Below are 26277 nucleotides of genomic sequence, written 5' to 3'. Positions count from 1 at the left end.
TAAGTAAACATGGTCAGCCATGCAGTGTTCGGTTTGCTGCAAGGAGAATGGTAGGCACAATGAGGGCTGGGTATGTGGTTGTTTTCCTAGACACTGCTCAGTATTGCATGCCAAGCCACTTCAGTCATTTGGCCATTTAAAACCACCTTAACGATAAAGATCTCAAGTATCAAACTTCAACTTTATAGAAAATTTTAATTCTTTATGTTAGTGATATCAAATATTTACAAAATTAGAATTTTTGATTAAATACTTCTCAGGCTCTACAGCTGGGATCATTGACCAGTTTTAGGGGAAAATTCCCATCATGCTCTTGGAGCTACCACTTCCTCATTTATGCAATGCAGTTTCTCAGGGAAGCTTCTAGAGAGCTGAAGTTTTAATAAGATTGGCTCCAAGGTAGGCTCACCGTTTAAGGAATCGCTTTTTTGGTTCCACGTGCCACTTCATTCACATGAGAGCAATGTTTATGAACCACTGGATCACTTTCTAAATGAATTTCTCTGTTCTGAACTAATTTTATTCAGTAGCAGACTTACTTGATTAAACCTTAGATGAGCCTCTGTTAAATTAACTTTGGATGCCTACTGAGTGCATTGCCCTTTGTCTCTTAGAGTATGTGCTAAGAAAACTTTCATTTCTCCAGTTTAGTTCTTAGAACAAGTTTATCTCTTTTAAACGACTTTTGGAAATTTGTGTACAACTGCAAATACTTAGATCCTGTCATACCCCATCCTACCTCTGGAAATCTCTCTCTCTCTCTCTCTCTCTCTCTCTCTCTCTCTCTCTCTCTCTCTCTCTCTCTCATAAATAAAAAAGGGAATTATATTTTTTAGAGTACCCTAGAGTCTGCTGGAACTCAGTGATAAAGAGCACTGACCACTCTTCAAGAGGACCCAGGTCCAATCCTCAGAGCCCACATGGCGGCTCACAACTGGTAGTAACTCTAGTCCTGGGGGGTGGGGGTGGGGGAACCTGGCATTTTTTTCTCCCCTCAGGAGGCATATCATGCACATAATTACACAGGCATAATATAGGCAAACCACCCCAAGACACAAAAGAATAAATAAACTTTTAAAAAAATAATAGAATTGCTGATATGGGTCAGCAGGTAAAAGCCAGAGACTGCCTGAGTTCAAGCCAACATCCAAATGATAGAAGGAGTGCACCATGTTGCCCTCACTTCCCAATGCACGTCATTGTGGCCAGCACCCTCTTTTATATGCACATGGGCACACAGTAACCAAAATGCTTTTTTTTTTAAATAAACATTCGCTTAATTGATTCCTATATTGAAGCTCATGTGTTTAATTTTATACTCCAGTCTGTAAACCATGGCTCCCTTTTGAATATAAGTGAGATAGAAGTCACATTATAATATAATGTAGCCAGGCTTTCTGTGACAGACCAGTAATTCAAACACTTGGAAGGCTGAAACCAAATAGCAAGTGCAAGGCCAGCCTGAGCTATAAGGTGATGTCAAGACAGTCTGATCTGGATATTGAGTGATACTTTCTCTCCAGATGTAAATCTGAGATGGACATGGCCACATGTGTATTATCACAGAATATCAGGAGCTAGGAGACAGTCTATCTGGAGTGCTGAGTCTGATTTAGCTACAAAGGGAGTTAGAAACAGGCTTAGAGGAGACCCTGTCTTAAAATACTAATTTTTTTTTTTAAAAAAGGATGTAAAATGCAAATCAGAGTGGGAGGCCACATGTAACAATCGCTGCTCTTTTTGTTGGGTACTTGAGATTGTCCTCCCACTTGTAGCCAAAGCCAGCAGATACATTTCCTCCAGATTGTAAACACAGCTTCCTAAGAATGGGGAAGAGAGAGACCAGAGGTGAGCCAGAGCTTTCTGGGCTGGGGTTTGGGGGTGCACTGAGAATCACATCTTCTCTGCTCACACCCCACCTCCACTATGTCCCTGGTGAAGACCTTTCAAAAACTTGAGAAATATGACTAAGCCGATGGTTTGGTTATTTTAAGTCACTCTCATTATATATCAAGCTAGAGGCCAGAGTATTTAAAATCTAATTACCTGTGAGTTGTGAAGTCCAGGAAAGCAATGTTCAGAAACAGTGTGTCTGGGAAGGCGAAAACATTAGCAATTATTGGATGGCTGTAATTTCAGTGTAAAGCTTAAGTCTGGGTATGCGCGCTGCTGTCTGGTGGTATATGTTATGCTTCTGACATTTGGACATGATACCCGAGAAAATCGATTTAAAAGATCACATGTTTCATTTGGGCTCATTTCTGGCGTCCATGTTTGTATAACCCTGTCTGTGGCTTTGGGCCTGTGATGGCAGAGTTCAACATGTTCAAATTCTGGTGTAAAGGCATGTTCACCTCGTAATGGTCAGAAATAGAGACAGGCAGATTCAAGAGCAGGCTCCCAATATCTCCTTCAATGCTATGACTCCAGGAACCAAAGCTCCTCCTGGTACACCCTGCTCATGGCCCCATGGGCTAGGGACCAAGTTTTCCATCAGTGGGTCTTTGGTGGATACTCCATATCTAGTCTATACCACATGGGTATCATTGAGAAAAATAGTATCTGTGATGCTATTAGTATTACCAATGCTACTAAAAACTCCCAGCTTTTATGGAAAACAATTTTCATAAATTCACATGTGTGTGTGTGTGTGTATGAACACACATATATTATTTAACCTCATTCTAAAAAAGCAAAGTTTCAAGATACAATCCTCATTTGCATATATAAAACTATCAGCTGGCTTGGTGAGGTGACACCAATGATGTCCTATTCCCAGAGAACGGTAGAGAAACACTCTTGGTACCACAAAGTAAGAAGCTGGAGAAGAATGCACAGGTCAGGTCACAAAGGCAGTGCCAGTCTTGGCTAAAGTGACTCTAAGTCAGCCAGTGAGAGGCGCTGACAGGTTTTAATAATATTCTGTGTCTGGTGACAGGATAGAGCAGAAGATTGGTAGCTTTGGAGAGCATTCATCTAGAGACAAAAAAAAAATTAATGGATGTTATAAAATTTTAACACAAGGATTTAAATTTTTTGCCAGAAAGTAGAAAATGGGAATTTCTTAGTAGGCGTTGTGAATGTTGCGAGAGAGAACTCAGGCAGGCAATATTTTAAATAAACGACTTCTGAGAATAGGCTAGTTACCTTGTTTGGTAGAGTCACGTTCATTGAGTTAGCCTGTGATAAGCCACCGACTAATAGAAAGAGAGCGAGATCAGTTGGTTATGTTAGGTTTGTATAGTGCTCTGGTTTAAAGTGCTTGTCTAAAAGTTACCTTTAGAGTCCATTGAATATGCTTCGTGTTACCTTAATGAGTCAATGAAAGAGCTTTTCAGATGTAGAGAAAACAGGAGAGAAGCTAAAGAAGAAATGGGGCTGTCCTAGCTCCCTCTGTGCTCTTTGAGATATTGGAGGAAGAGAAGCAAAAGGGGAGGGGGCACAACCAGAGAGACAGGGAAGCTGTGGTAGGCAGGGCAGATCCCCTGCCACGTGATATGTCTCTCTCGTGTCTCTAGAAAGACTGGATGAACCAAAGCAGCTGGAAGAGAGTCCCACCTGCACCCTAGGGTGCTGGCAATGGTTCTGGGCCCCTGCTTCCTAGAGCATGCCAGGGCATGCTGTCTACAAAGATCAAATGGCCAGCTTTGCATCAAGTTGCTTTTCTGATCAAAAGCCCCAGGTAAACCAAGTCTCCAACCCAAGATCCAGAGGCGGACGCCGCCACACTGCCGGTGGCCAGCGTACCTGGCTAACTTCACTGTGTTCCCTTTATACACAGATGATGAGGAAGCCAGAGAGCTGAAGTCAAGCACACCAGAGTTAGCCAGCAATGACATAGCTGTCAAGGATTCGTGGCAGGATGACTTGCTGGGGGGGGGGGGGAACCCATAGAATCCCTTCCAGGGATATTGTAAGAACAAATGAGATAATCCCCAGAAGGGGCCTGGAGCTTTTCCAAACAGAGGTGTCGTGACTCCCAAAGGTACCTAACCTACTACTTGAGAATAAAATTTGTGTTTGTGGAAGGCAAACTGAAATTTTTATTGCTAACAAGGGCAGCTGTACCCAAACAAAAAGAAGGCAGGAAAGTGTCGTTCCTCCCCGCCCCCCACCTGAGTGTTTCTCTAAATAAACAAATGGGTGAGGTGTGGCAGACATGGCCTTGGGGCGGTGGAGGAATGACAAGGAAAGCTAGAAAAAGAAATTCACCTAGCTCCATTTCTTTTTCCTTTAAGAGGGACATTCATTCTGTGCTTCTTATAAGTTGCCTAAAATTGTGTTTGCTTTCGATTTTATTATATTTATTTGGTAATTGGAGCCAGAGCTCACCTGTCTCTACCGGATAAAGGACACCTACATGGGCGGTTAGTGTTTGATCTGAGCTGGCTTCTGCGCTGGCTAAGTTTTGAACTGACCAGTAAGTACTTGTTTATTTGGTATATCGGCAGCAACTAACTAGGAAAACTGTCTGAACGGATTGTCATCAGGGAGGATGTTTATTAGACATAACAAGCAGTGCAGAGGTTGTTTGGGTCCAAGAGCTGAGCCGTCCATCAAGAGCCCAGGGGTAAACATGTCTCTGTGATCGGCCACACTCACTGTGTCAGCTCTGCCCTCAAAGTGGCATCCGCTCTGCTTGGAAGCTGGCTGGCTGGCTGAGACAGTGCTAAGGATGAGACTGGGATGCAGAAAGGTGCAAGACAGGATCCCTTCCCCTTGTCCATTCCTTTCTAGCCACTGTAAACAGCTCTTACAGCCTGCCCCCTGGCAGACCGTCCTCGCAGTTCATTGGCCAGAATGGGGTCTCCTATCCATTTCCTTAAGCCCTGATTGCAGGAGAGCTTGGAGGAGGTATCCAGAGTGGAGCGCACACTGGGGCTCACGCAAAACCTACTTCAGTTTGCAAACATTCAGGGAGAAATGTCAAGGGCTATTAAAGCCAGCAAGGCTGATTCCTGTATAACAAGGTTGGGCTTAATTGTTGTCATTAGTCGGCTCTTGTCTCCTCAGCTTATAAGTGATCTGATAAGGACAAAGTCACAGAGAACATCAGCCTCGGTAAGCTAATTATTAGTTCCTAGATGATTGTTCCAAAGGCAGGTTGAACTTGGGCTTTCTTTCTCTGGAAAATCACCCCCCACTCCCACCCCCCTCCCCCATGATACGAATCAATGGGAAGCAAAGGACAAGAACAAATCCACTTGTTCAACAGGAAATTAGTAAACAGTGCTCACGTGCTGACAATCACTCATCATTAGATAGTGAGGGGGCATGAGCAAAAAAAAGTTAGGATTGCATTTGGCTTTGGCAATGGCCTGGTACGCTGGCTACTTACTTTCCTAATTGGCTTAGTCATTCTAATAGAGGTACCAAAGGCCTTGATTAGACACTGAAAGACACATGATGTGGAAGAGCAATCCTAGGGCTTTCATTTGACTTTATACAACTCAGAAGTTCCCTGCATATATGTGAACATGTCTTAATTACATGTGTGGCTAATTTGCAAATGTGTCTAATGTTTATTATCAGTGCTTCTCTGTTTTCAATATTTTCTATGTGAGACCACTGTATTGTATGCCAGTACAGATTCTACACATACCAATCCCATAGTGAGATGACTAACGTCCTAATTCCACATCAGCAAATATGATTTAAGAATCTGGTTGTTTCACAATCTTAGAAATATGGCTTTTTGTCTGAACTATCCTGATTTGAATATTGGGTTCTCAGCTTACTGACTTTAAAATTTAGTCAAGGTATATAGTTTACATGAACCTATATTTATCCATCTGGAAAGTAAGAATAAAAATAATATCAATAAAGCAAGACTGCAATCAACATGATACATTTGCCATGTGAGTACGTTTATAGACATAAATTACTTGTGTGTGTCTGAGATATACAGGTCATTTAACAGAGTTCTGTTATTATCATGGAATCTGTAAGCCATCTGGCTAGGAAGTTATACCAGCCAGAAATTATTTCAAAGCTCTTTTTGAAATAGTGAAAGCAGTATGTAACTCTACATGTGAATATCTAATAGCTATTGAAACTGTGCCAAATGTTCAATGTATATGTCCAATAAAACATCAGGCTGTTATTCATGATACTAAGAGAATCAATAATAAGTATAAAGCAGCCAGTAGTTCTAAATGAGAGTCCTGTTGGGGGAAAAAAGGGGTGTGTGTGTGTGTAGGTATTACTCAGTGGTCAAGCTCTTACTGACCTTACTACCTATGAGATTCCATCCCCAGCAGGCATGCCTCCCCACCCCCACCCCGACACATGCTCAAAGGAAGAAGAGAAACCTCCTTTTCAGGTTGAGGAGGATCATGCTTAGCGGTGGAGGGTTGCCTGGGATGCATAAGCTCGGGGTAGACTCCTCAGCACAACAAAAATAAGCAGTTTCTTTAGCAGTGGATATTTAATTAGTTCAACTTATCTTTGAGACTCTGCCTTTCCTATAAAAATCTCCTTTGTTGATACCAACAGCACATATTGTCTTGGGCAACGGGCCCAAGCTTTCCTGTTAACTCATCCATCATCAAGTACATGAAAATACATTGTGAAGTTTTTGTAATCTTTCAAGTTCTGGGCATAGAGCAACTTCTCATCCCCGAAGATGGTAAATTTATAGTCTTCTGACATAACAGACCAGAACTAATCGATTTTGTCTCCAGTATGCATTCTCATAAAATGAGAGAGAGAGAGAGAGAGAGAGAGAGAGAGAGAGAGAGAGAGAGAGAGAGAGAGTCACATGGAGAAAGGAAGGAATGAGAATATTAACTGGTCATATAGCTAGCAATGAAATTTTCCAACTGTCTGTCTGGAAATCTTCATAAGANTGGGCATAGAGCAACTTCTCATCCCCGAAGATGGTAAATTTATAGTCTTCTGACATAACAGACCAGAACTAATCGATTTTGTCTCCAGTATGCATACTCATAAAGAGAGAGAGAGAGAGAGAGAGAGAGAGAGAGAGAGAGAGAGAGAGAGAGAGTCAGAGTCACATGGAGAAAGGAAGGAATGAGAATATTAACTGGTCATATAGCTAGCAATGAAATTTTCCAACTGTCTGTCTGGAAATCTTCATAAGATGAGAAGTCAGGGACCATATGACTAGTGACAATGTGTGTTTTGCCTCAATAGTTCCACAGCATCTCCCTAATGTTTGCTGTGTCATTTTTCTCAGTCTGATTCATTAACAACTTAGTTGAGTGCATAACCATGGTATTGGTTGGTTTCACAAACATTCATGAGCTTATGATCGAATCCTAGCATGCTGATACAGAAAACAAAGCTGAATGGCCCAGATTAATTTTTCTGTTGTTTTTATGCACAACTTAGATCTTTAAATTCCAATTGTAAAAATAACTGGTTTCAATGCCACATGACAACAGTATTGGAAAAACACATTCAACTAAAAGTGGAATATATGGAAATTTTTGGCCTCAAAGAAGCCTGTGTGTTTGGCCACAGTCATTTCAGAAGGCATTGCTTAGCTTTTTCAGGGTCTGTTTCTTATTTTTCTTAAGATGAAGACTTCAGCTAATTGCTAGATCCAATACATGGCCTCTAATTAGCATCTTTGAGGTTTCTGTTCTGATATGTAGATAATCACTCTGACTTCACCGCCTGCCACCCTCCATGTTCCCCTCCTTCAAGACCTGCAGTCATGTCTGCTTTTCAGTCTTTGCCCATTGCTCTTAACATGATGTCATATGGGGTCTCTTAATCAACATTTTCTCAGCTCCGACAGCTTTTCTGCATCTCAGACACATCTTTTAATTATGTACCAGATGTCCCCCAGGCACCTCCGACTCGGTAGGTGCTGAAGAGAATTTATTATCACGCTTTATGAACCTCCTCCTCTGCTCTCCTGGGTTATTGTCAGTGTGGCTCACTCCAGAGACCTGAGAATGAGGTGCAGCTCACATTTAGTCAGCCAGGAAGGCTCACTGACTTTCTGTGTCCTATAATCAATCGTGCCTTGACTTGGTCATGTTTTTGTTTTTTCCCCCATCTGACTGACCTCCTCTCTCTATGGGTCACTGTGCTCACCCTTTACATGGATTTTCATATGTAAATGTCACGTGCAGCCCAGGAAGTATGTGCTGTCCTTGCTGTAATTCTTTCTATTGCAGAGTGAGGGGGTGTGGAGCTTAGAGAGGATAGCAACATGTTTTAATGCAGCAGAGTGGCCAGAGTCCATTTGTAATCGCCGAATCCATGCCTGCTCATATAGGCTGGGGCCATACTGCCTCCTCCCCTTTTGATAACTGCTCCCTTCTAGAGAACTGTTGTCAAGGACATGATGGAGGTCTTAAGGACCCTTTAAGGGGAAGGCTGTGAAGCTACTCTGTTTTCATAATCACATCTAGATCCCATCTGCCCTCTCTTGTGAGTTAGCCTTTGCGCTGGTCATTCAGTAGTTTCAGGGGTTCAGTGCCTGCGGAGGCAACTGCATTGACCTGAGCTGCCCACATATGGTCAGTAAGGAAAAAACAAAAGTCAGATCACAAAAGAAACCTCCAGTCAAGCAATCAATCGCAATCCTTTCTTAAAAAGCCATATTTTTAATGTTCAATATAGTAAAACAGAAGAAATGCCCAAACTATTTCTGCTGTGTACTAAGGCCTTCAGATTGTTTCTAGAAAGAGCCCAGGGGGATATTTGGAGTGAGAAGCCAAGCAAGTTGGTTCTTCTCCCTTTCTGTCTCTCTGTCTCTGTATCTCGTTCTGTTTCTGTCTTCTCACTGCCTCTGTCCTTCTCTCGTGATGTGTGTGTGTGTGTGTGTGTGTGTGTGTGTGTGTGTAAGTGTATTGAGTGTGCATGAATGTGTGTATGAGAGTGTGTGAGTATGTGGGAGGGTGTGAATACATATGAGTGTGTGTGAGAGAATGTGTGTGAGTGCATTGAGTGTATATGAGTGTGTGTGTGAATGTTTGTGTAAGTGTATTGAGTGTGAATGTACGTGTATGAGTGTGTGTGTGTGTGTGAATGTATGTGTCTGTGTGTGTGTGTGTTTCATGGAACACCATTTTCACTTGAAAAGATCACTGACAAACAATGATATTCACACTTGGGTATTTGTCTCATGTATTCAAAAAACGAAAAAAAGGAAAGCCTATCACTCAGAAAAAGCAAATGACTGCACTTGTTGTCAGTGTTAAAACCGGAGCTCTCAAGTGCAATTAGAATTTTGCAATGTTCTCACCTGCCACTCAGAACCAGACAACCCTCAATTCACTGAGACTTTTCTCATACACTCTCTGGTGACTTTTCTCATGCACTCTCTGGTGACTTTTTCTCATGCACTCTCTGGTAACATTAAGAAATGTTGCTTTACAAATGTCATATAATGAAAGTCATCAAAATTTGGAAGATTTGCATAACAATGTGCTGACATCTTCCAAGTATGTCACCTATGATGGCATAAGCACATGCCTAATTGTGCAAAAGACACATTCAAAAGACTAGATAGGTCAGAAGCTTGTGAATACTGTTTCCAATGTCACAAAGTAACCAATGTCAGGAATTACCATTTGTAGAGCCTTGATTTCATAACAGAGAAAAATATTCTTAGCACCCTAGAAAGGCAACTGTCTGGTTGTAGATACGCCAGTGAAGGGATAGTAAAGTTTCCGGAAACTCAATTATATGGAAAGCAGTGCTTTGAGATCTCGCCCTCTCTGCTCCTTTTGAGTATCAAATTTTGGGTATCAAATTCTGTGATCCAGTTCCACGGTAGGAAGCATTGAATGGCAATCTTTCTATTAACCATCAGAGGGCTATATTTGCTTTGCTCATAGGTACCTACGTGCAAGCTCTTGGTTCCCTAATAAGGAGGCTCATCCCCTTAGATTTCTTTCATCATTTTTGTGCTGAAAAGATAGCTCTGGAGACAACGTGGTATATACTTCGCACTACCTCTGACTTGCTAGTAGTCCTCAGGTTAATCGTGTCCTTTGATCTCAGTGCTTATCTGAGCATGCTGTTCAAGACCCTTGGTGCTCTGTAGCTTGCCTAACCTTCCAGTTTTACCTCAGACCAATCTTTGATGTTGGTTGGTGTCAGCCTTAATGAACTGCGGAGACTTCCTACCAAGCTCTCCATGCTCTCTCATCTTTGTACACACACACACACACACACACACACACACACACACACACGAGCACTTGCTCGGCATCTCTTGTGACATATCTTCTGGCCAACCCTTCCCAGACTGCCACCACCACTACCACTACCATCACCTGTCAAATCCTGTTTAGTCTACAAAACCTATCACTTCCTCTGGATCATTTTATGAACCATCCTTCTCCCTCCCTTTCCTGGTCAGAGTAAATTGATCCAATTTGTGAACTTCAGATAGCCAGTTGTGTATGGATTGTATTTTAGATATCTGTATTAACATCTGTATCTTGCACGCTGGTTTGAAATCTCCTCAAGGAAAGGGCTGATGAATGTGCTGATATCTTCGATAGTCCATGGAAAGTTTCTGGTACATATTATTTCTGTGATGAATATTCCCTGAATAAATAGCCCAAGGGTTCCTTCTGGGTATCAAATTCTATGATTCAATTCCACAATAGGAAACAGTGAATGGCAGTCTTTCTATTAACTGGCAGAGGGCTCTGTTTGCTTTGCTCATATGTGCCCACACACAGGCTCTTTTCTTCTTAATCAAGAGGATCAACTCTTTGGATTTCTTTTATCTTTTCTGTCCTGAAAAGATAGCTCTGAAGACAACATGGTATATTAAATGGATGAATTTTAATAAATTATAATGCACATATATGCATTAATAATGTATGTTCCACATCAAGGCTTCAACAAGAATTAAAATTTAAATCTGTTCTAATATGGATATGAACTTATGTAAGAGTTCTGTAATAAGCTCACAATGAACTAAAAATGAGGTGGGAAAAATTTAGAGATCCCCCGAAAGCTGATGGGACTTTACTACACAGCAAAGTGGTAAGAGAAGTTAACAGCTCCTGGGATCACTGAATATGGAAGCCTGTTCCAATACTGGTCATTCTCTAATTCCCCTAGTCATGGAAAAGCTGAGAAGAGGGGATTGATCTGTCTGATCAGGGTTTAGACAGATGTCTGAGAATTTCACACACATTTATACTTCATTTTGCCCAGAAACCAAATTCTTCACTATGTACCTTTGTAAGCAAATAAGGTAAATTATTATTTCTTTGTAAGTAAATATTTATGAATTTGTGACAGTATCTTGCTCCATACCATTTATTTTTGAGGGATTTCCACATGTGACATTTAAAATATTTTATTTTGAAAATTGGAAACATAGAAGCTTTCAAGGAAATGAAACTAAAACAATGTACAACCAGCCATTTTTCTGTAACAAAGTATTGGCACCTAAACAATGAGGTTCTCTTTAAAAATAGTTTTGCATTTACTCAGTGTGTTTGTGTGTGTGTGTGTGTGTGTGTGTGTGTGTGTGTGTGTGTGTGCGTGCCTGTGTGTGGAGGCACCCATAACACTGTACACATGTGGACAACAGACTTATGATAGTTGGTTCTCTCCCTCCTCCATGTTTATTCTGGGAACAGAGTCCAGGTTGTGAGGCTATGCCACAGGAACCTTTATCCACTAGGCCTCCTTGAGCACCTTCCATGCTGCTATGGCTTTGGCAAGGCTAAATGACACACACAGGATCTCTGAGACAGACGCTACAGAATGCCCAAGTGCCCACCCCATATTCAACATTATTTTCTCTCAGTGCCAGTAAGGAAGACAATATGAGTTCAACATGATGATCAAATTAAAGCAACTTTACCCCACTAGGAGAGCAGGTTTGTCCCTGTGCTGCCTTCCCGTTTTACTGCCTGGGATGACCCATAGGCACCAAGCTCATGACCAGAGATATGAAACAGGTATGATTTGACTCTAGGTATTAGAATCTAGCAGAAAACAGCGACTTCTTCAGGGTTTAGAAACGTATAACCGAGAGAGGATTCAAAATGGACCAGAGATAACTTGAAGCCTTAGTTTAGTTCTGTACAGTCTGCCATCAGTAAAGAGCACAGAGGAAACGGTTAGATCCCTTCTAAGTAAATCAGAATCAGTTATCTCCCTGTCTGACCCATGTGCTGCTCGATCTAGAAAAATAAAATAAAATAAACCCAAACAAGCAAAACACCCAGAGTCATAAAACAGGATCTCTTTCTACAAAATTAGTGAAGGAATAATTTAACATTTTGATGGGCCTCAGTATGGTGGTGGGATGTTATAAATGCTAACTTCAAGACATCTTGGATTGAAAACTATTTTTACTGCCACTGGGAGGTATCAGGGGACTAGTAATTCCAGTACAAATTCAATAAAAACAAAGCAATAAGATCTGTTCTTTTTCCTAAACAGTCCAGAGCTTCTCATTGTCTGTGTGCTCAGCATTTCCTCTCAACAACTTGCCAAGCATCAGAGGGAGGGCGGCTGAGGAGAAAACCGCTCCAAAACTAGAATGGATGTGGGGGCTGGAGGGGATCAGGGAGCGGAGGAAATGTCAAAGCGACTTTGATGATTAATTCTGTGCCATAGTCGCAGATCCTTCTCCAGGGTGACTGCTAGATGCATCATGTTTTTGTTATTGTCTTAGTTTCCACTTCTCTCTCTGGAATTTAAAGATGGGACTTTTGTGGACAACACAAATAAAGGGACGGCTACTTCTGTTTCAACATGCCTGTTAGTTTGAACAGTTTGTCGCAGCAGAAGTAATGATTCTATGTTCCTTGAGAAATGGAGCCAGGCTTTTCCATCCCTTTGCCTTTGGCCCACCCCTCTCCAGCCAGGTGAGAATCTTCTGTCCCTGGGCTCTGTCACTCTGCATGCTCTTCTGCATGGGGACTTAGAAGTGTCCCCAGCACACCAAGAGCTTATTTAAAGGAGAATGGTTGGCTTGTGAGGAATTCTGATAACATAGCAAGGAAAAGGGTTGGCAGAGCTGACGTTACATTCCTTTAACAAAGCGATTTCTACTCCAAGGACCCATTATTAGAAACAATATAAATGGACTCATTTATTTCCCGAAGTAAATAGGAGGTCAAATGTTCCATTATTTCCTTTTGATAGATGAGGGCAGAGGTAATAAGGGATCACAGGGCCCAATATCATGTGAGTTATAAGCAAGAGAGTCGCAGTGCATAACCCAGGGAAGGTGGTCGCAGCATCCCTTCTTCAGAGCCTTACTCCACCCGCAAAGTCCAGTACAACGTCAAAGTTGTCTCAAGTCCTTGAAATCAGTAAACCCAAAGAGGAACTAAATAGAATCTGTCCTGCTCAGAAAATGCCTCCAAGGGGTCCAAGGAACAACAACAACCAAAAAAAAAAAAAAAAAAAAAAAAAAAAAAAAAAAAACTAAAAGGCTAAAAGATTTGGCTTAATTAAATGAAGGAAATAGGAGGACTTGGATGTTGGGAAAGGCAATACCTCAATTGTTAGTGCTAGCCCTATCAACATGAAGATCTGAATTCAATTCCCAGAACCCACATGAAAATATCAGGCACAGGAGCACACAGTTGCAATATCAGTGATGCAGAGGCAGGGAACTGATAATTCCCTGGGGCTGACTGGCTGGCCAGCTTGTCCTAACCAAAGATCACTCAGCCAGTGGAATACTTGCTTCAAAGGTCCTCTTGCACCCCCACCCCACCCAGGCATACGAATATGTGCACATTTGTAAGTTCGTGTGCACCCATATACACACATGTACATCTGCATGTACATGAACAGGCATAGATATGCACTCACATAAATAACACAATGCATGTATGTATTTTGAAAAGATGGGTCTCTTTCTCTAGAACCATTGGCTTCTGAGATGCTGCTGTTGCTGAGGTGGTTTTCAGTGATTCGGTTAATGATGCTGACAACTAGAACATAGTTGGGCTAGACCAAATTTCTTCCCTGTCTTGCAATGCAAGGAATTAGGCATGTATGGCAATAGCTCCATCATTATCAAGACTTCTTGATTTGGAGAGTTAATATATGTTGTGATGCAGGAAGTATGGTGGAAAATGGCCCTTTATAAACAAACAGACAAGCATTACTGTCCTTACTGTTTTAACAAAAGTCTGCTATAATACACTTGGTCTCAAAAGGTGCCAGAAAAGACCATTTTTAAATGTTTTATGTTTTTCTATTCAACCAAGATACCCTATGTGTTGTGTATAATTTGAAACACGCATACATTGCAAATGGCTAAATTAAGCTAATAAATGTTCAAAACGGGCTTCTGCTCTGTTTATGAAATTTATCACTTAAAATTACTGAAACATATTGAAATAACAGAAAATCATATTGAATGTTATTTCAAAGTAAACATTTGTAGCTAATCACCAAAACAGGACAATATTTTTTGCCCCCAAAGCCAGTGATTGCAGGGTGTTCTTTCTTCTTCCTCCCCTGTCTCTTGCTTTCTTAACAATCGTGCATGTTTTCCATCCACTTAGGCAATTCTTATGCAAGAAGCTAAACGTAATTAAATGTGCAGGATGAAAAGATGGCCCAGGCACTGCTGGTACCCCCGGGACCTGAGAGCTTCCGCCTTTTCACTCGAGAATCTCTTGCTGCTATCGAAAAGCGTGCTGCAGAAGAGAAAGCCAAGAAACCCAAGAAAGAACAAGATATTGATGACGAGAACAAACCAAAGCCAAACAGTGACTTGGAGGCTGGGAAGAACCTTCCATTTATCTATGGAGACATTCCTCCAGAGATGGTGTCGGAGCCTCTGGAGGACCTGGACCCCTACTACGTCAGTAAGAAAGTGAGTGCTTACGTTATATGGCCAATCTATTCTCGATTAGGTGTGCAAACCAGAGGCTTGTGTGCATTAGAACATTGCCATTGTCATCCGTGAAATAGTTTGTGGCACTCTTTATTGCTACACGTCTTGAAGAACAGAAACATGGATAAGAAATGAAATCTCTGCTACGGAGGAATAAGCATAAACCATTTCTACCATTTCATAGTACTGAGATAAGTGGGAAAACTTAAATTTGACAGCAAAGATAAGCATCTGCTATTGCTAATCCATTTGGCTGCTTGATAGACAGCCAGATTGTAATTATAAGGTGGTTGCTATACTTATTTTTTAGTTCATACTTGGCTTGGTATTTCTTACAATCATGTGTGTTCTATAAGATATCAATTTTCATATCTATTCCTATAGGCAGGTAATTCATGAAGAAACATGTTTATCTAGACTTGCATTTTTAGTCTTTCCCTCTAACTTGGCATATGATTAGGAACTTCTATAGGCTTCATTGAGATCATGATAGGAGAACTTCTAGACTATCACAAATAGTTAAAACATTACTACAATGAAAGAAAAATCAAGGTTAGAAGATAAAACATAGTGATGATAATAATAATATCAAGAATCTCCATGTAATTTAAAGGAACAACTATGACAATGTTTCTCTGATGTTTAAAATAACTACACAGTTCTGCCAGGTTTAGTTTCAATACTTAAACCAGCTTTGTGAGACCCATAGGGAATCTAGATAAAGGATATTATCTTAATACCTACATGAATATTTTGGCTCCTTTTAATCAGGGTGTATAGCTTACCTTCACAATGAGAAAACAGTTTATTGTAAAGACAAATTAACATCATTCCAAGCTGATGATTTCTGGATTAACAACTAAATAGACCACCTTTACTTGTCAAAGTAGAACTTTAGAAAAGCAATGGTTGGAGACAGTGCATTCTTTAGGTAGTTAGTGTATGATATGACCTTTTAAGTCCTGGGGATGGGAGATGGCTCGGGGATTCAGAGCACTTGCTGCTTCTATAGAGGACTGGGGGTCTGGTTCACAGCACCCATGTCAGGAGACTCAGGACTGTCTGCAATGACAATGACAGCAGATCTGACCCTCTCTGTGTGAATACTCTCATACATATGTACATACATATACAAAGGCATACAGATAGATAAAGATTTTAAAAAAGCTTTACAAACATTATAAGTCCTTTTTACTAAGTTTAACAAAGGAAGGCACAAACACGCATTCGTATGCTTCTAAAAGAAACTGTGATTTACTATACAGAGGTGATCAAGAACTATTTGAAATTTAGAAACTCTGATGGTTTCTAAAGGATGGTTAACAATAAGATGTTTCTCCCAGAGACTAGAAGAACAGGCCTCATTTGAGAAAAGAATAAACGTGTTAGCATACACACTTGCGACATCGTGTGTTGTCTCATACTTGTAAGCCCAGCACTTGAGAGCCAGAGTCAGAAGAGTTGTGAGCTCAAGGCCAGCCTAGGATACAGAAGACAGCTTGAGCTACAAACCCCACAGTATGTTTTAAAAATTATTTTCAAGACATGGAAGTTTGTTTCACTTTGATATGAAATTGTTATTACTCCTTTAAAAACAAACAAAATGAAGGAGTCAATTAGTTTGATAGGCTTACCAGGGTAGAAAGGAAGAAAATGGAGATATTACTTAATGGGAAGAGAGCTATATTTTCTTGCATTAAAAGCATTTCCTTTCCAATGACAACACCATCTCTTTATGAAAGGGACATCCTGGGCTAACCCCACCATTTGATTAAGTAAGCTGCTTGGACCCCATGTTCAACAAGGGCTCTCCTGTCCGATTTGTTTTCTCACAGATTTCCTGAGGGAAAGGCACCACTATAATTCTTTTTCTACATGCGACTATAACATACACATTTTAATGTCAATTGATTGTCATCTGACTTGATAGGTCAGGCTTTCAAGGTTGGTTAATTTTCTAGTTTGCTACTAGAGAACAGAATTGTCCTCTGTGCACGGGAAAGGACAGGCATGGCTCACCCCAAACTGGAAACCATAATTCACTTGGATCATAATTCACTCTAGTGAATGTAAGTGACTCTAAACGCTCCAAGGAGAAGCCCTGCCTTCATTAATGAAATACCTCTGAGGACAAGAACTCAGGTGCTACTTATAGAAATGTAATTTGTGACTCTTAAAAGTTAAAGGGAGAAAACAGTATATGAATTCATAGAATCTCACCATAGTACAAAGCCATGTTACTACATGGCCATTTGTGTAAAAGACCACACAGAGTTCAAGAGATTCATGTAATGACTGGCTGTTGCTGATTAGTGATGTATCTTAGTGCCGAATATAACTAGATGAGTAAGACCACAATATATTTTAATAGCATTTAAGTTGGCCAGGTTAACGGCTTAAAAATAGTGGCATGATAATAATAGCTAACATTTGTTGGGCTCACCCTATGTCAGGAGCCACTTGGATACTCCAGTTCATTTCATGCCAATGAGCCAGTTCATTAAGCAGTTGCTCTCGTTAGTCTCAGTTTCCACATGGGAAAGTAAAGTCAAGGCCAATTCCTTCACTTACCAAAGTCATTCTCCATCAATGATAGATCAAGAGGCTTGGAGCTCTTGACCGCTGGTCAAACTGACTGCAGTAACAATAAATGTAAAAATAAGATGGTCAAAAGTTGGTGGCACCACACTTTTAAACACGTTTTATTGACTCTTTGTGAATTTCACATCATGTACCCCAATTCAACTCATCTCCCTGTCCCTTCGTATATAACCTCTGCCCTTGGCAACACCACCCCTACCATGAACAAAAACAAAACAAAACAACCAAACAAAAAATATCTAGCCATGGAAGCTGTGGTGTGTCCTGGTGATCACACAGTATACTCTTTGCCCAAACAGACTTACTTGCAAACGTTCATTGCAGTGAGTCATTGGTCTGGTTCGAGGCCTCTGGCCTCTGCTACGTCACTGATACAGGATCCTCACAGGACTCCTCTCAGATATCCTGTTGTTGCCCTGGGCTGTACTATCTTTTAAAATTGGGTGTCTGATCTATTCCATTGAGGTATAAATCTGCTGCTTCTCTCACAACACTAAGAATTTCAGCGAAGTTATTAGTATTTATTCAGGAAAAAAAAAGTAATTAGCACTCCTGATGCTAACAGTCGTGACGAACTTCAGCCACAGTGTTTATAGCAATTCTGGCGATAAGCACCGAATCTTTTCACAGTGCCTCACCACCTATTGTTACTTGGAAACCCGACTTTATAGTTGGTGTAACTTCTCTGAGTTCCAGCCAGCTCTTATATTCTTGTGTAGTTTTTGGTGTAGGTACATCATTCGATAACGTCAGAACGCCAGACTTCAAACATTGCCCTGTAATTCTTTCACTACGTAGATCATTAGAATTTTACTCCTTGTTTCTCAACTCTCAGGGTATGCACTGTTATACATTCAGAGTAGTTGCAACATGTTCTCCAGTGTCGGAGCCACAGAGCCACTAGCACCCACAGGCTAAACTTGCAGGAGAAGCAGAGGGTTTCATATTTAAAGGACAATTCATTCTTGCGTAGACTATTTTGGGAGATATTTCAAAATACACACCCCTTTCTAATGTTGCCAGCAGAAATTGCTTTTTCAGGGAAACTGTTTAAAAGAGCATGAGTTAATGCACTTTAAATCACTGGGAACTTTTACGCACCATTGCGGCCGCTGATGCCTAAATGGATCTTGATCGCTGTACTGTGAGTTCGTGACAACCCACTTATGCATCTGTAGTTCAAGGGCAGGCTTAGTGAGGCTCATTGTTACTGGCAGGTAATCTTGATGCTAGTAAGAGATAGTTTACTTGCCCTCTTCCTAGAATTTATAGAGCTCAGCTCATTGAAAATGGTTAGTTAAGTAACAGTTGGCTCAATGGTCTTAAACCCAGAAGGGCGGTGAATGGGTTGCTTGCTTGCTGTCCCTGCTCACAGTATAAACATTCCTGCCTGCCTCTTCAAACAGAGCCTGTTGCGAGTTGCTGTGAATGTATGTGATGTAGCCTTAGTAAAAGGGTGCAAACATATTATTAAGTAAATCAGTGCATACAACAGATGTCATGAAGGTGAACAGTGCCTTAAAGGTAAACCCATATTTAATTAGAACAGCATTTATTGGCAAAGCACGCTATTAAAAACTGTGGGGGGAAATGCAGCCATAAACTGCAGGCTCTTTGTGCTCAGTCATTTGTAAAAAGCACCTAACCAGGTTCTCCCACAAATGAACCCCGTGTGGAAATTGCCACTTGCTGGTGATTGCCAGCAACGTGTGAGAGAGTACAAAGTAATATTGTAAGGGTTAGTGACAGGAGAACCAGCTAAGGGATGATCAGAAGGCAGTGTGATTTATCTGGGAAAATGTAAAGGAGGTACTGAGAGTGGAAAAAAAGAGATTGAATAATAAGACTGCCTGCATATTAGAATTACCCAAGGAGAATGTTGAAAACACCTAAAAATCTGCCATACTCCTAAACTTAAATATTGACAATACTGAAGAACTAGGGCATCCTAGCATGAGGGTCGTGATAGGTAGGATAACTTTGCGTAGTTAGTTAGACCTTTCTACAGGTATAGCTGTCTTCACTGAGTCTATTACCACGTGCGTCACAGTTGGAGGGACAGATTGCTAGGTTCTGAGTGGGACTGACAAGTGGATTCAATGGCTGGAACAGAGATGACTCCAGTGGTAAAAAATAAAGGATGATCCATCCTGGGTGTCTTGAAAGGTAGTCATGGGTCTGCATAGCTTAAATGCTAAGATGATGTTGTATGTTTCAGATCATAGACTTTTAACTGTGGCTTGGTCTTTGAAGTCATGTACTTAAAATTAATTTTCAACGCAGCTGTCTTTTCTCAGTATAAGCGATGAAGTAGATCATTCTTAGCACACAAAATCTGGTTCCATAACTTATTTAAATGTCTTAGATCAATTCAGCTGCTACGGAAATGATGGGAGGCCACCACAAAACTAGGGTTAGAAGGTTTGAAGCTATTAATTTCAATAAATTCTGTAATTAAATAATGATATTCATAAAAGATTATTTTAACACTTATATATACTGAATGATCTGAAAAGTTACCAAAGCTGGAGACAGATGGTAAGCCTCAAATAGAAATGAACCTTGTAAAGTTCTTTAATTTGATTTTTGAAAATGTGTAAGACTATCAGTTTGTATCAACAGGTTTGGAGGCTTAGAGAGGGAGAAGGTAGTACCCCAGTGGGCCTTTGTGTGTATGTATGTGTAGGGGAGAAACACTTAGCCTGTGCCTAGTAAACAGGATATTGGTTGTGTTCCAACTGATCTAAATGAACACATTTGTACAAAAAAAGTCAGGTAAAAAGTTCTCGATGTGTGTTGTAAATGCTTCAAATAAGCCTGCATGTCTAATTTGGTAATCTCTCTCTCGTGTTTTCTTTTTCAGACTTTTGTAGTGTTGAATAAAGGGAAGGCAATTTTCCGATTCAGCGCCACCTCCGCCTTGTATATTTTAACTCCACTAAACCCTGTTAGGAAAATTGCTATTAAGATTTTGGTACACTCATATCCTTTTCACGTGAAAATGCCATTTCTAAGAGTTGGTTTTCAATGAAATGCCCTTCTCATGCTTTGTATATTTATAACATTTCTTTACAGCCAATGGTAACATTGCTAGTTTAAGCGATTGATTTCCATTGGCCTTCTGCTGTTTATGATGTATATAGAGTTTACCATTAAATTATTATCATAGTTCTAGAAGCAAATATGAAACATGTTAGCAAGTTTGTCAATGAACTAACCATACTATAATAGCAGAAATAAGAGCAAATCCTCTTTCCATTTCTCATCCTCAACGAGATCATTTATTATTGCTGAAGAAGTCTAGCCTACTGCAGTTATTATAATGTGTTTTACTATATGATATATATAGTTAGTGTCACTATATGTACTATCACATACTCCAACCTTAAATGGCTATCCATCTCTGGCCAATTTACTCCTCCTTTTCCTCCTCCTCTCCTACCTTCCCTTCCTCCTACCATCCTCCATTTCTTTCTTGCTCTCTTCCTTCTTTTCTTTTCTTCCTTCTGGAAACATTCACGAAACAGCTATGTGTCTCTGTACTTGGATAATAATATATCAAAAAGTCAACAACCCTAAAATTCTTTATGGGTCTGTGATGTGACTTAGTGGTACAAAACTAGCCCAGCATGTTCAAGGGGACAAATTTTGTTCCCAGTATGGTCTATACAGATGCAAACTATAATAGTAAGACATTCGTGTTATGGGAAGAATAAGCATAGATTGCAGTAGATCCTGGAGTAATGACAAAATACCTTTAAAATGGCATTCAGTAGTGGACCTTTTCTATAGGCAACCTCAAAAAGGCTTATATAAAGTAAAATACATTATCGTATGGACACAGGAAGCAGGAGATAACCCTTCGAAATCCATATAAATTCTCTCATTCTCAAGCTTGATATTAGAAGGTGTTTATATTTTAAAATAAAATTATTTGTCACATGAACTTCTGTGCAGTGAAATCTGTATTGAAAGAGCAAGAACAATATCCCTACCAGAACATCTAATGATACTACCTTGTTAGCACAAAACATCCCCTCCAGAGAGTGCTATACACTATAAAGAAATGAGTTACATCACTGTGAGGCTGCTTCTGTTATCTGTTCACAAGAGAATTCCTAAGCAGTTCCTAATCTTTTAGAGAGAATACTAGGCCTTAAGGAAAGCTTTGCCTTTCCTTATGGATCATGGTCTGAACCCAGCCAAGTAAGATTGATTTCACAGTTAAATTGTGCTTCTGAATCTTTTGTGTTGGATAGTTCTTAGGTGTCTAGAATGAATTGACATTTATTCCTTAACTACAATCTACTTTATTCAGCATGCTTATCATGTGCACTATTTTGACCAACTGTGTATTTATGACGTTGAGCAATCCTCCTGACTGGACGAAGAATGTAGAGTGAGTAGGAATACGTTCTTGGAATGAAACACACACACACACACACACACACACACACACACACACACACCCTCTCAGATTCTCTGGCAATCTGTTTGTGGTAACGGTCTGACTTGTGGCTTCTGTTTTTTGAAGTCACGCTAAGGACTTCTGTCTTTATTCTGTAGTTCTGAGAATGGCATGCAAGCAAACAACATCAATTTTTATTTTCAGCACTTTCAGAGATTGCCATAAAGATTTTCTGTACCATTGTAAGCCACCCTTTGCCAACAATTTATATTCTAGCAAAACATCACTTAGAATGTTTGAAAATACTTTCTACTAGATGTTATTGTCATAGTGGATCCTGCAGCAGCTCTTTCAGCTGAAATATCAGGTACCATTTATGACTTACAGTTAACAAAATTGAAACACCTATAAGGGTTGACTATGTATAAACTTTTTCAATAAGACTAAATGAGGCACTTGGGCACCTATAAATTTCATTTAATTTTAATAACATAATATGAAAAGCTAAGTAAATGGGATATTTGGATATGAATCTTTTTATTTTATTTTAATGTGTATGTGTGTGAATGTTTTGCCTACATGTGTGTCTATATAACATGTAGTGCTCAAAGAGACTAAAAGGGGGTGTTAAATACCCTGGACTGGAGTACAGAATACAGTCTGGGTCCCTTGAGAGACCAGTCTTCTGTCTAGTCCTAAATCTCTTTTTTTTTTTTAAAGGAAAAAGTGGTATCTTTAAGATGTTACACACACTATTAAAACAGTTTGAGTGTTATAAGAGTTTTTGCCTTGCATATTTCAATTAGGTAACTGTACAACTTTTCTAATCAACATCATTTGGTAGGTTTTTTACATTGTAATAGGAGACAAGCAAAATCGTGGTTGTCACTGCAAATAAATAAATAAAATTTAAAAGTGAAGCTAAACAAACAAATGGAATGTATGGAAAAGAGAAGACTGTAGGATAGCTCAGCTCCAAGATGGAAACAAACCACTTCACATAGCTCACAGACATCCAAACTGAAATATAAGCACACGCAAGCCTCACGTGGTAAAATGCTTCTCTTCTTAACACTCAGCTACTTCCTAAGAATCAAGTGTACTTTCTGCCCCTGTAACCTATGGAGCTAGGTGGGGGTGGGAGATGCAGAGAGAATGTGCCTGGGAAACTAAATGCAATGGTTTCTGTAACTACTTCTTTCTTCCTCCTTATAAGGGAAAGTCGCACACAAAAGCATTTCACACACACTGATCCTAACACTTCACACATACAAAGCAATTTTAGACTATAAAACACAATGAGTTGCCATAAGACAATCAAATGTTTCTATGGCTTAGATGGCATATGCTGAAAAGTAAACTCACGTTGTGCTTTTAAAGGACGTAGTGTGTAAAAACATGTACTCTCTGCTATTTTTGGAAGAAACAGAAATAAGTTGTCATCACTCAGAGAAATGGGCTAGAGCACACAACGATAGACCACAAACTCAAAAGCTGTTTGCCCCCTTGAAGGTTGAAGCTGGATTTCAACCAAATTTAAGTACAAAATTAAATTGAAGAATTTAGTCTATCTGTGATCTGAGGATTTAAGGCAAATATGGACCTGAGATCTTTAAAAACTGATGTATTTTATGTGATCATAAACATATATGTGAAGGAGACACAGAGACAGATGGGAGGCACTTTTATAATTCTATGCCTGACTCTTAAGAATAAGAAATAAAATCAATTCCCAATCTAGTGTAATAGCCTTAAATGAGCTTAGCTTTTGAAAACCTGAATAGGAATATTTCAATACAAATAAGTGAATGCACATTATGTGGCCTCTCAAAGAAGACACAAACTATGTGGTTACTAAAAGTTAAAACTTGGATAATTCTTTTTTATTAGCCACTAGCAGTGAAAACACTGCCCTTACGGGTACAAAATATGGGAAACTATTCTTTTTAGGAACATCTTTATTAATTCTTTGAGAATTTCACAGAGTATGTTTTGGTCACATCCACTCTCCCCAATTCCTCCAAGAAACTATTGTTCTAAAATGTAAGCAGTTTTACAACAATTTTGAAGAACACATGTATGACAAATGTATTATTTTCTCTTGTTTAATACTTCACTCACACTAATAAGGATAATTAAATTAAGATTCTTAGGTAGGTACAAATTTTTTACAAAATTTATTGCATTTTGTAAAGCTAAAAAAACAAACAAAACAAAAACCAAAACAACAACATCATCAACAGCAAAAAGAGTTAGCGTTTGCCATGCTCACAAAATCAGTTCTTTAACCTCTTGTTTCTAGTTGCTAATTTGGCTTGGGTACTTTTCCTAGGTATACATTCACTGGAATCTATACCTTTGAGTCACTTATAAAGATCTTGGCCAGAGGATTTTGCTTAGAAGATTTCACATTCCTTCGTGACCCATGGAACTGGCTGGATTTCAGTGTCATCGTGATGGCGTGAGTAATCTTTTTTTTTTTTTTCTTCTTCTTTTTTTTTTTTAAAGTCTGGAAAATTCAAAGGAATGAAAAAATTTGCTGTATAAATCAATTTAAGACATGTTTTGAATGCAGAGCTTTCTTGTTAGTCAGATCAACCCTATGCCATACACAGTATGATAATATGAATTAGACTATGAAAAGATAGATATGTCTAGCAAATCAGCAATATGTGGACTTATTTTATTGTCCCTTAGTCTTTGAGCAATAAATGGAGTTACTTTATATTCCGTCATCTTTTTCTTCATCAAAATCAAGTTACTTATTAACTACAATTTAATAGAAACTTTGGTGCCATGATAAATTTTGCAAACAATCATCATCATGTAAATGAAAATTACATTGAAATACAGTTCTATTTTTTTTTTCCCTTAAAGGCAGATTTCAGCCTTTGGCATCCTGAGCTTTAAATCAATTTTGTTTGTGTATCTCAAGGGGCTTTTGATGCCAATCCAGCATTAGTCACTTAAAATGAACTTTGCCAAAACTATCAGTAACTCTGATTTAATCCTACAGGTATGTAACAGAATTTGTAAGCCTAGGCAATGTTTCAGCTCTTCGAACTTTCAGAGTCTTGCGAGCTCTGAAAACTATTTCTGTAATTCCAGGTAAGAAGAAAACGGTGTAAGGTGGTAGGCCCTTATATCTCCAACTTTTCTTGTGTGTTATTGTGTTTGTGTGTGAACTCCCTATTACAGATATGTGACAGAGTTTGTGGACCTGGGCAATGTCTCAGCGCTGAGAACGTTCAGAGTTCTCCGAGCATTGAAAACAATATCAGTCATTCCAGGTGAGAGCTAGGTTAAACACCGAGGCTGACTTTAATCAAACCATATAATATTGGAATTGCAACCCCACCATTAGCCATGTGGCTTTTTGTTCAAGTCTATCATATTCAAAAATGCCAGACGGTGTTTCAGTGTTGATTCAGTTCCTTTAAAGCATTGATAATTTCAACTTTCTTCATAAAGCCAGCCTCTGAGTTTAACAGAAAGTTGCATGAGATACCCACATATCATTGATGAGTGTTTCTGTACTCCTGCTCCTACATTTAAGATGTATGTCTTCTCTCCTGCATTCTGATAAAGCTTTGATGTCATGCCCTGACTGACTGCCTTGTATTTTACCATTTGCTCCAGATCTATTTCAAACAAATAGATCACTGTTTGTAAAGGAGGAAAGGCTATGGCGCAGCATGTGCGTGGCCTGAGATCTTCAGGGCCTTAAAATTCTTTCCGCCTTTTAATTCAGTGCTACTTGCAGGTTGGCAGAAAGAATGGGTTGAGAGAAACAGCTTCATGAAACACACAAAACTGAAAGAAAAAAAAGTAATCTAGTATTTTACATGTTTGGGGTAACCCTTGATAGCACACAGAGAGAACTTCCTAAAGATTTGTGAACATTGGTTCAGAACCTGCAGCAGCATGGTGTTCATATAGAAGTGGTCAGCCTTCCATCTGTTTGTAAGTCATGAGACTCTACATAAAGCTTTCATGTCTATGTAGCCAAGCTACCATTCATGGAGGATGTGGAATGTGTGCACCTATTAAGAACTCTTGTCATAGATCACACTCCTAAGCTGACATATAGTTCTCTCTTCAAAGGTTTAAAGACCATCGTGGGGGCACTGATCCAGTCAGTGAAGAAGCTGTCTGATGTCATGATCCTCACTGTGTTCTGTCTGAGCGTCTTTGCTCTCATCGGGCTACAGCTCTTCATGGGCAACCTGAGGAATAAATGCTTGCAGTGGCCCCCGAGCGATTCTGCTTTTGAAACCAACACTACTTCCTACTTCAATGGCACAATGGACTCAAATGGGACATTTGTTAATGTAACAATGAGCACATTCAACTGGAAGGATTATATCGCAGATGATAGTAAGATTCATTGCCACTCTATGTTAGCCTTAGTGTTGCTGAGCGAGTTTTTAACTATAAACAATTCAGACTG

The 26277-nt window shown here is 39.7% G+C and overlaps 1 protein-coding gene across 5 annotated transcripts in view; it reads left to right on the top strand.

The window, feature by feature from the left end:
• Nucleotides 1–26277, top strand: part of Scn3a (sodium voltage-gated channel alpha subunit 3) — a 106739-nt gene that overhangs the window by 15138 nt on the left and 65324 nt on the right. For 4 of the 5 annotated variants that reach the window (XM_029536043.1, XM_021192861.1, XM_029536045.1 and 1 more), the window contains exons 2-7: nucleotides 14484–14797; nucleotides 20283–20401; nucleotides 21729–21818; nucleotides 24160–24288; nucleotides 25026–25117; nucleotides 25932–26204. In XM_029536043.1, coding sequence (XP_029391903.1) covers nucleotides 14534–14797; nucleotides 20283–20401; nucleotides 21729–21818; nucleotides 24160–24288; nucleotides 25026–25117; nucleotides 25932–26204 — 967 coding nt within the window. In that variant the 5' untranslated portion in view covers nucleotides 14484–14533. Of the gene's footprint in view, nucleotides 1–14483; nucleotides 14798–20282; nucleotides 20402–21728; nucleotides 21819–24159; nucleotides 24289–24843; nucleotides 24936–25025; nucleotides 25118–25931; nucleotides 26205–26277 lie in introns of all 5 variants that reach the window. The other variant, XM_021192863.2, reaches the window with a different exon arrangement.

This window comes from Mus pahari, chromosome 3 (genome assembly GCF_900095145.1).
Source record: "Mus pahari chromosome 3, PAHARI_EIJ_v1.1, whole genome shotgun sequence".
Classification (NCBI taxonomy): domain Eukaryota; kingdom Metazoa; phylum Chordata; class Mammalia; order Rodentia; family Muridae; genus Mus; species Mus pahari.
The sequence above is the reverse complement of the archived record's forward strand: the minus strand, read 5'-3'. Positions and strand labels throughout refer to the sequence as shown.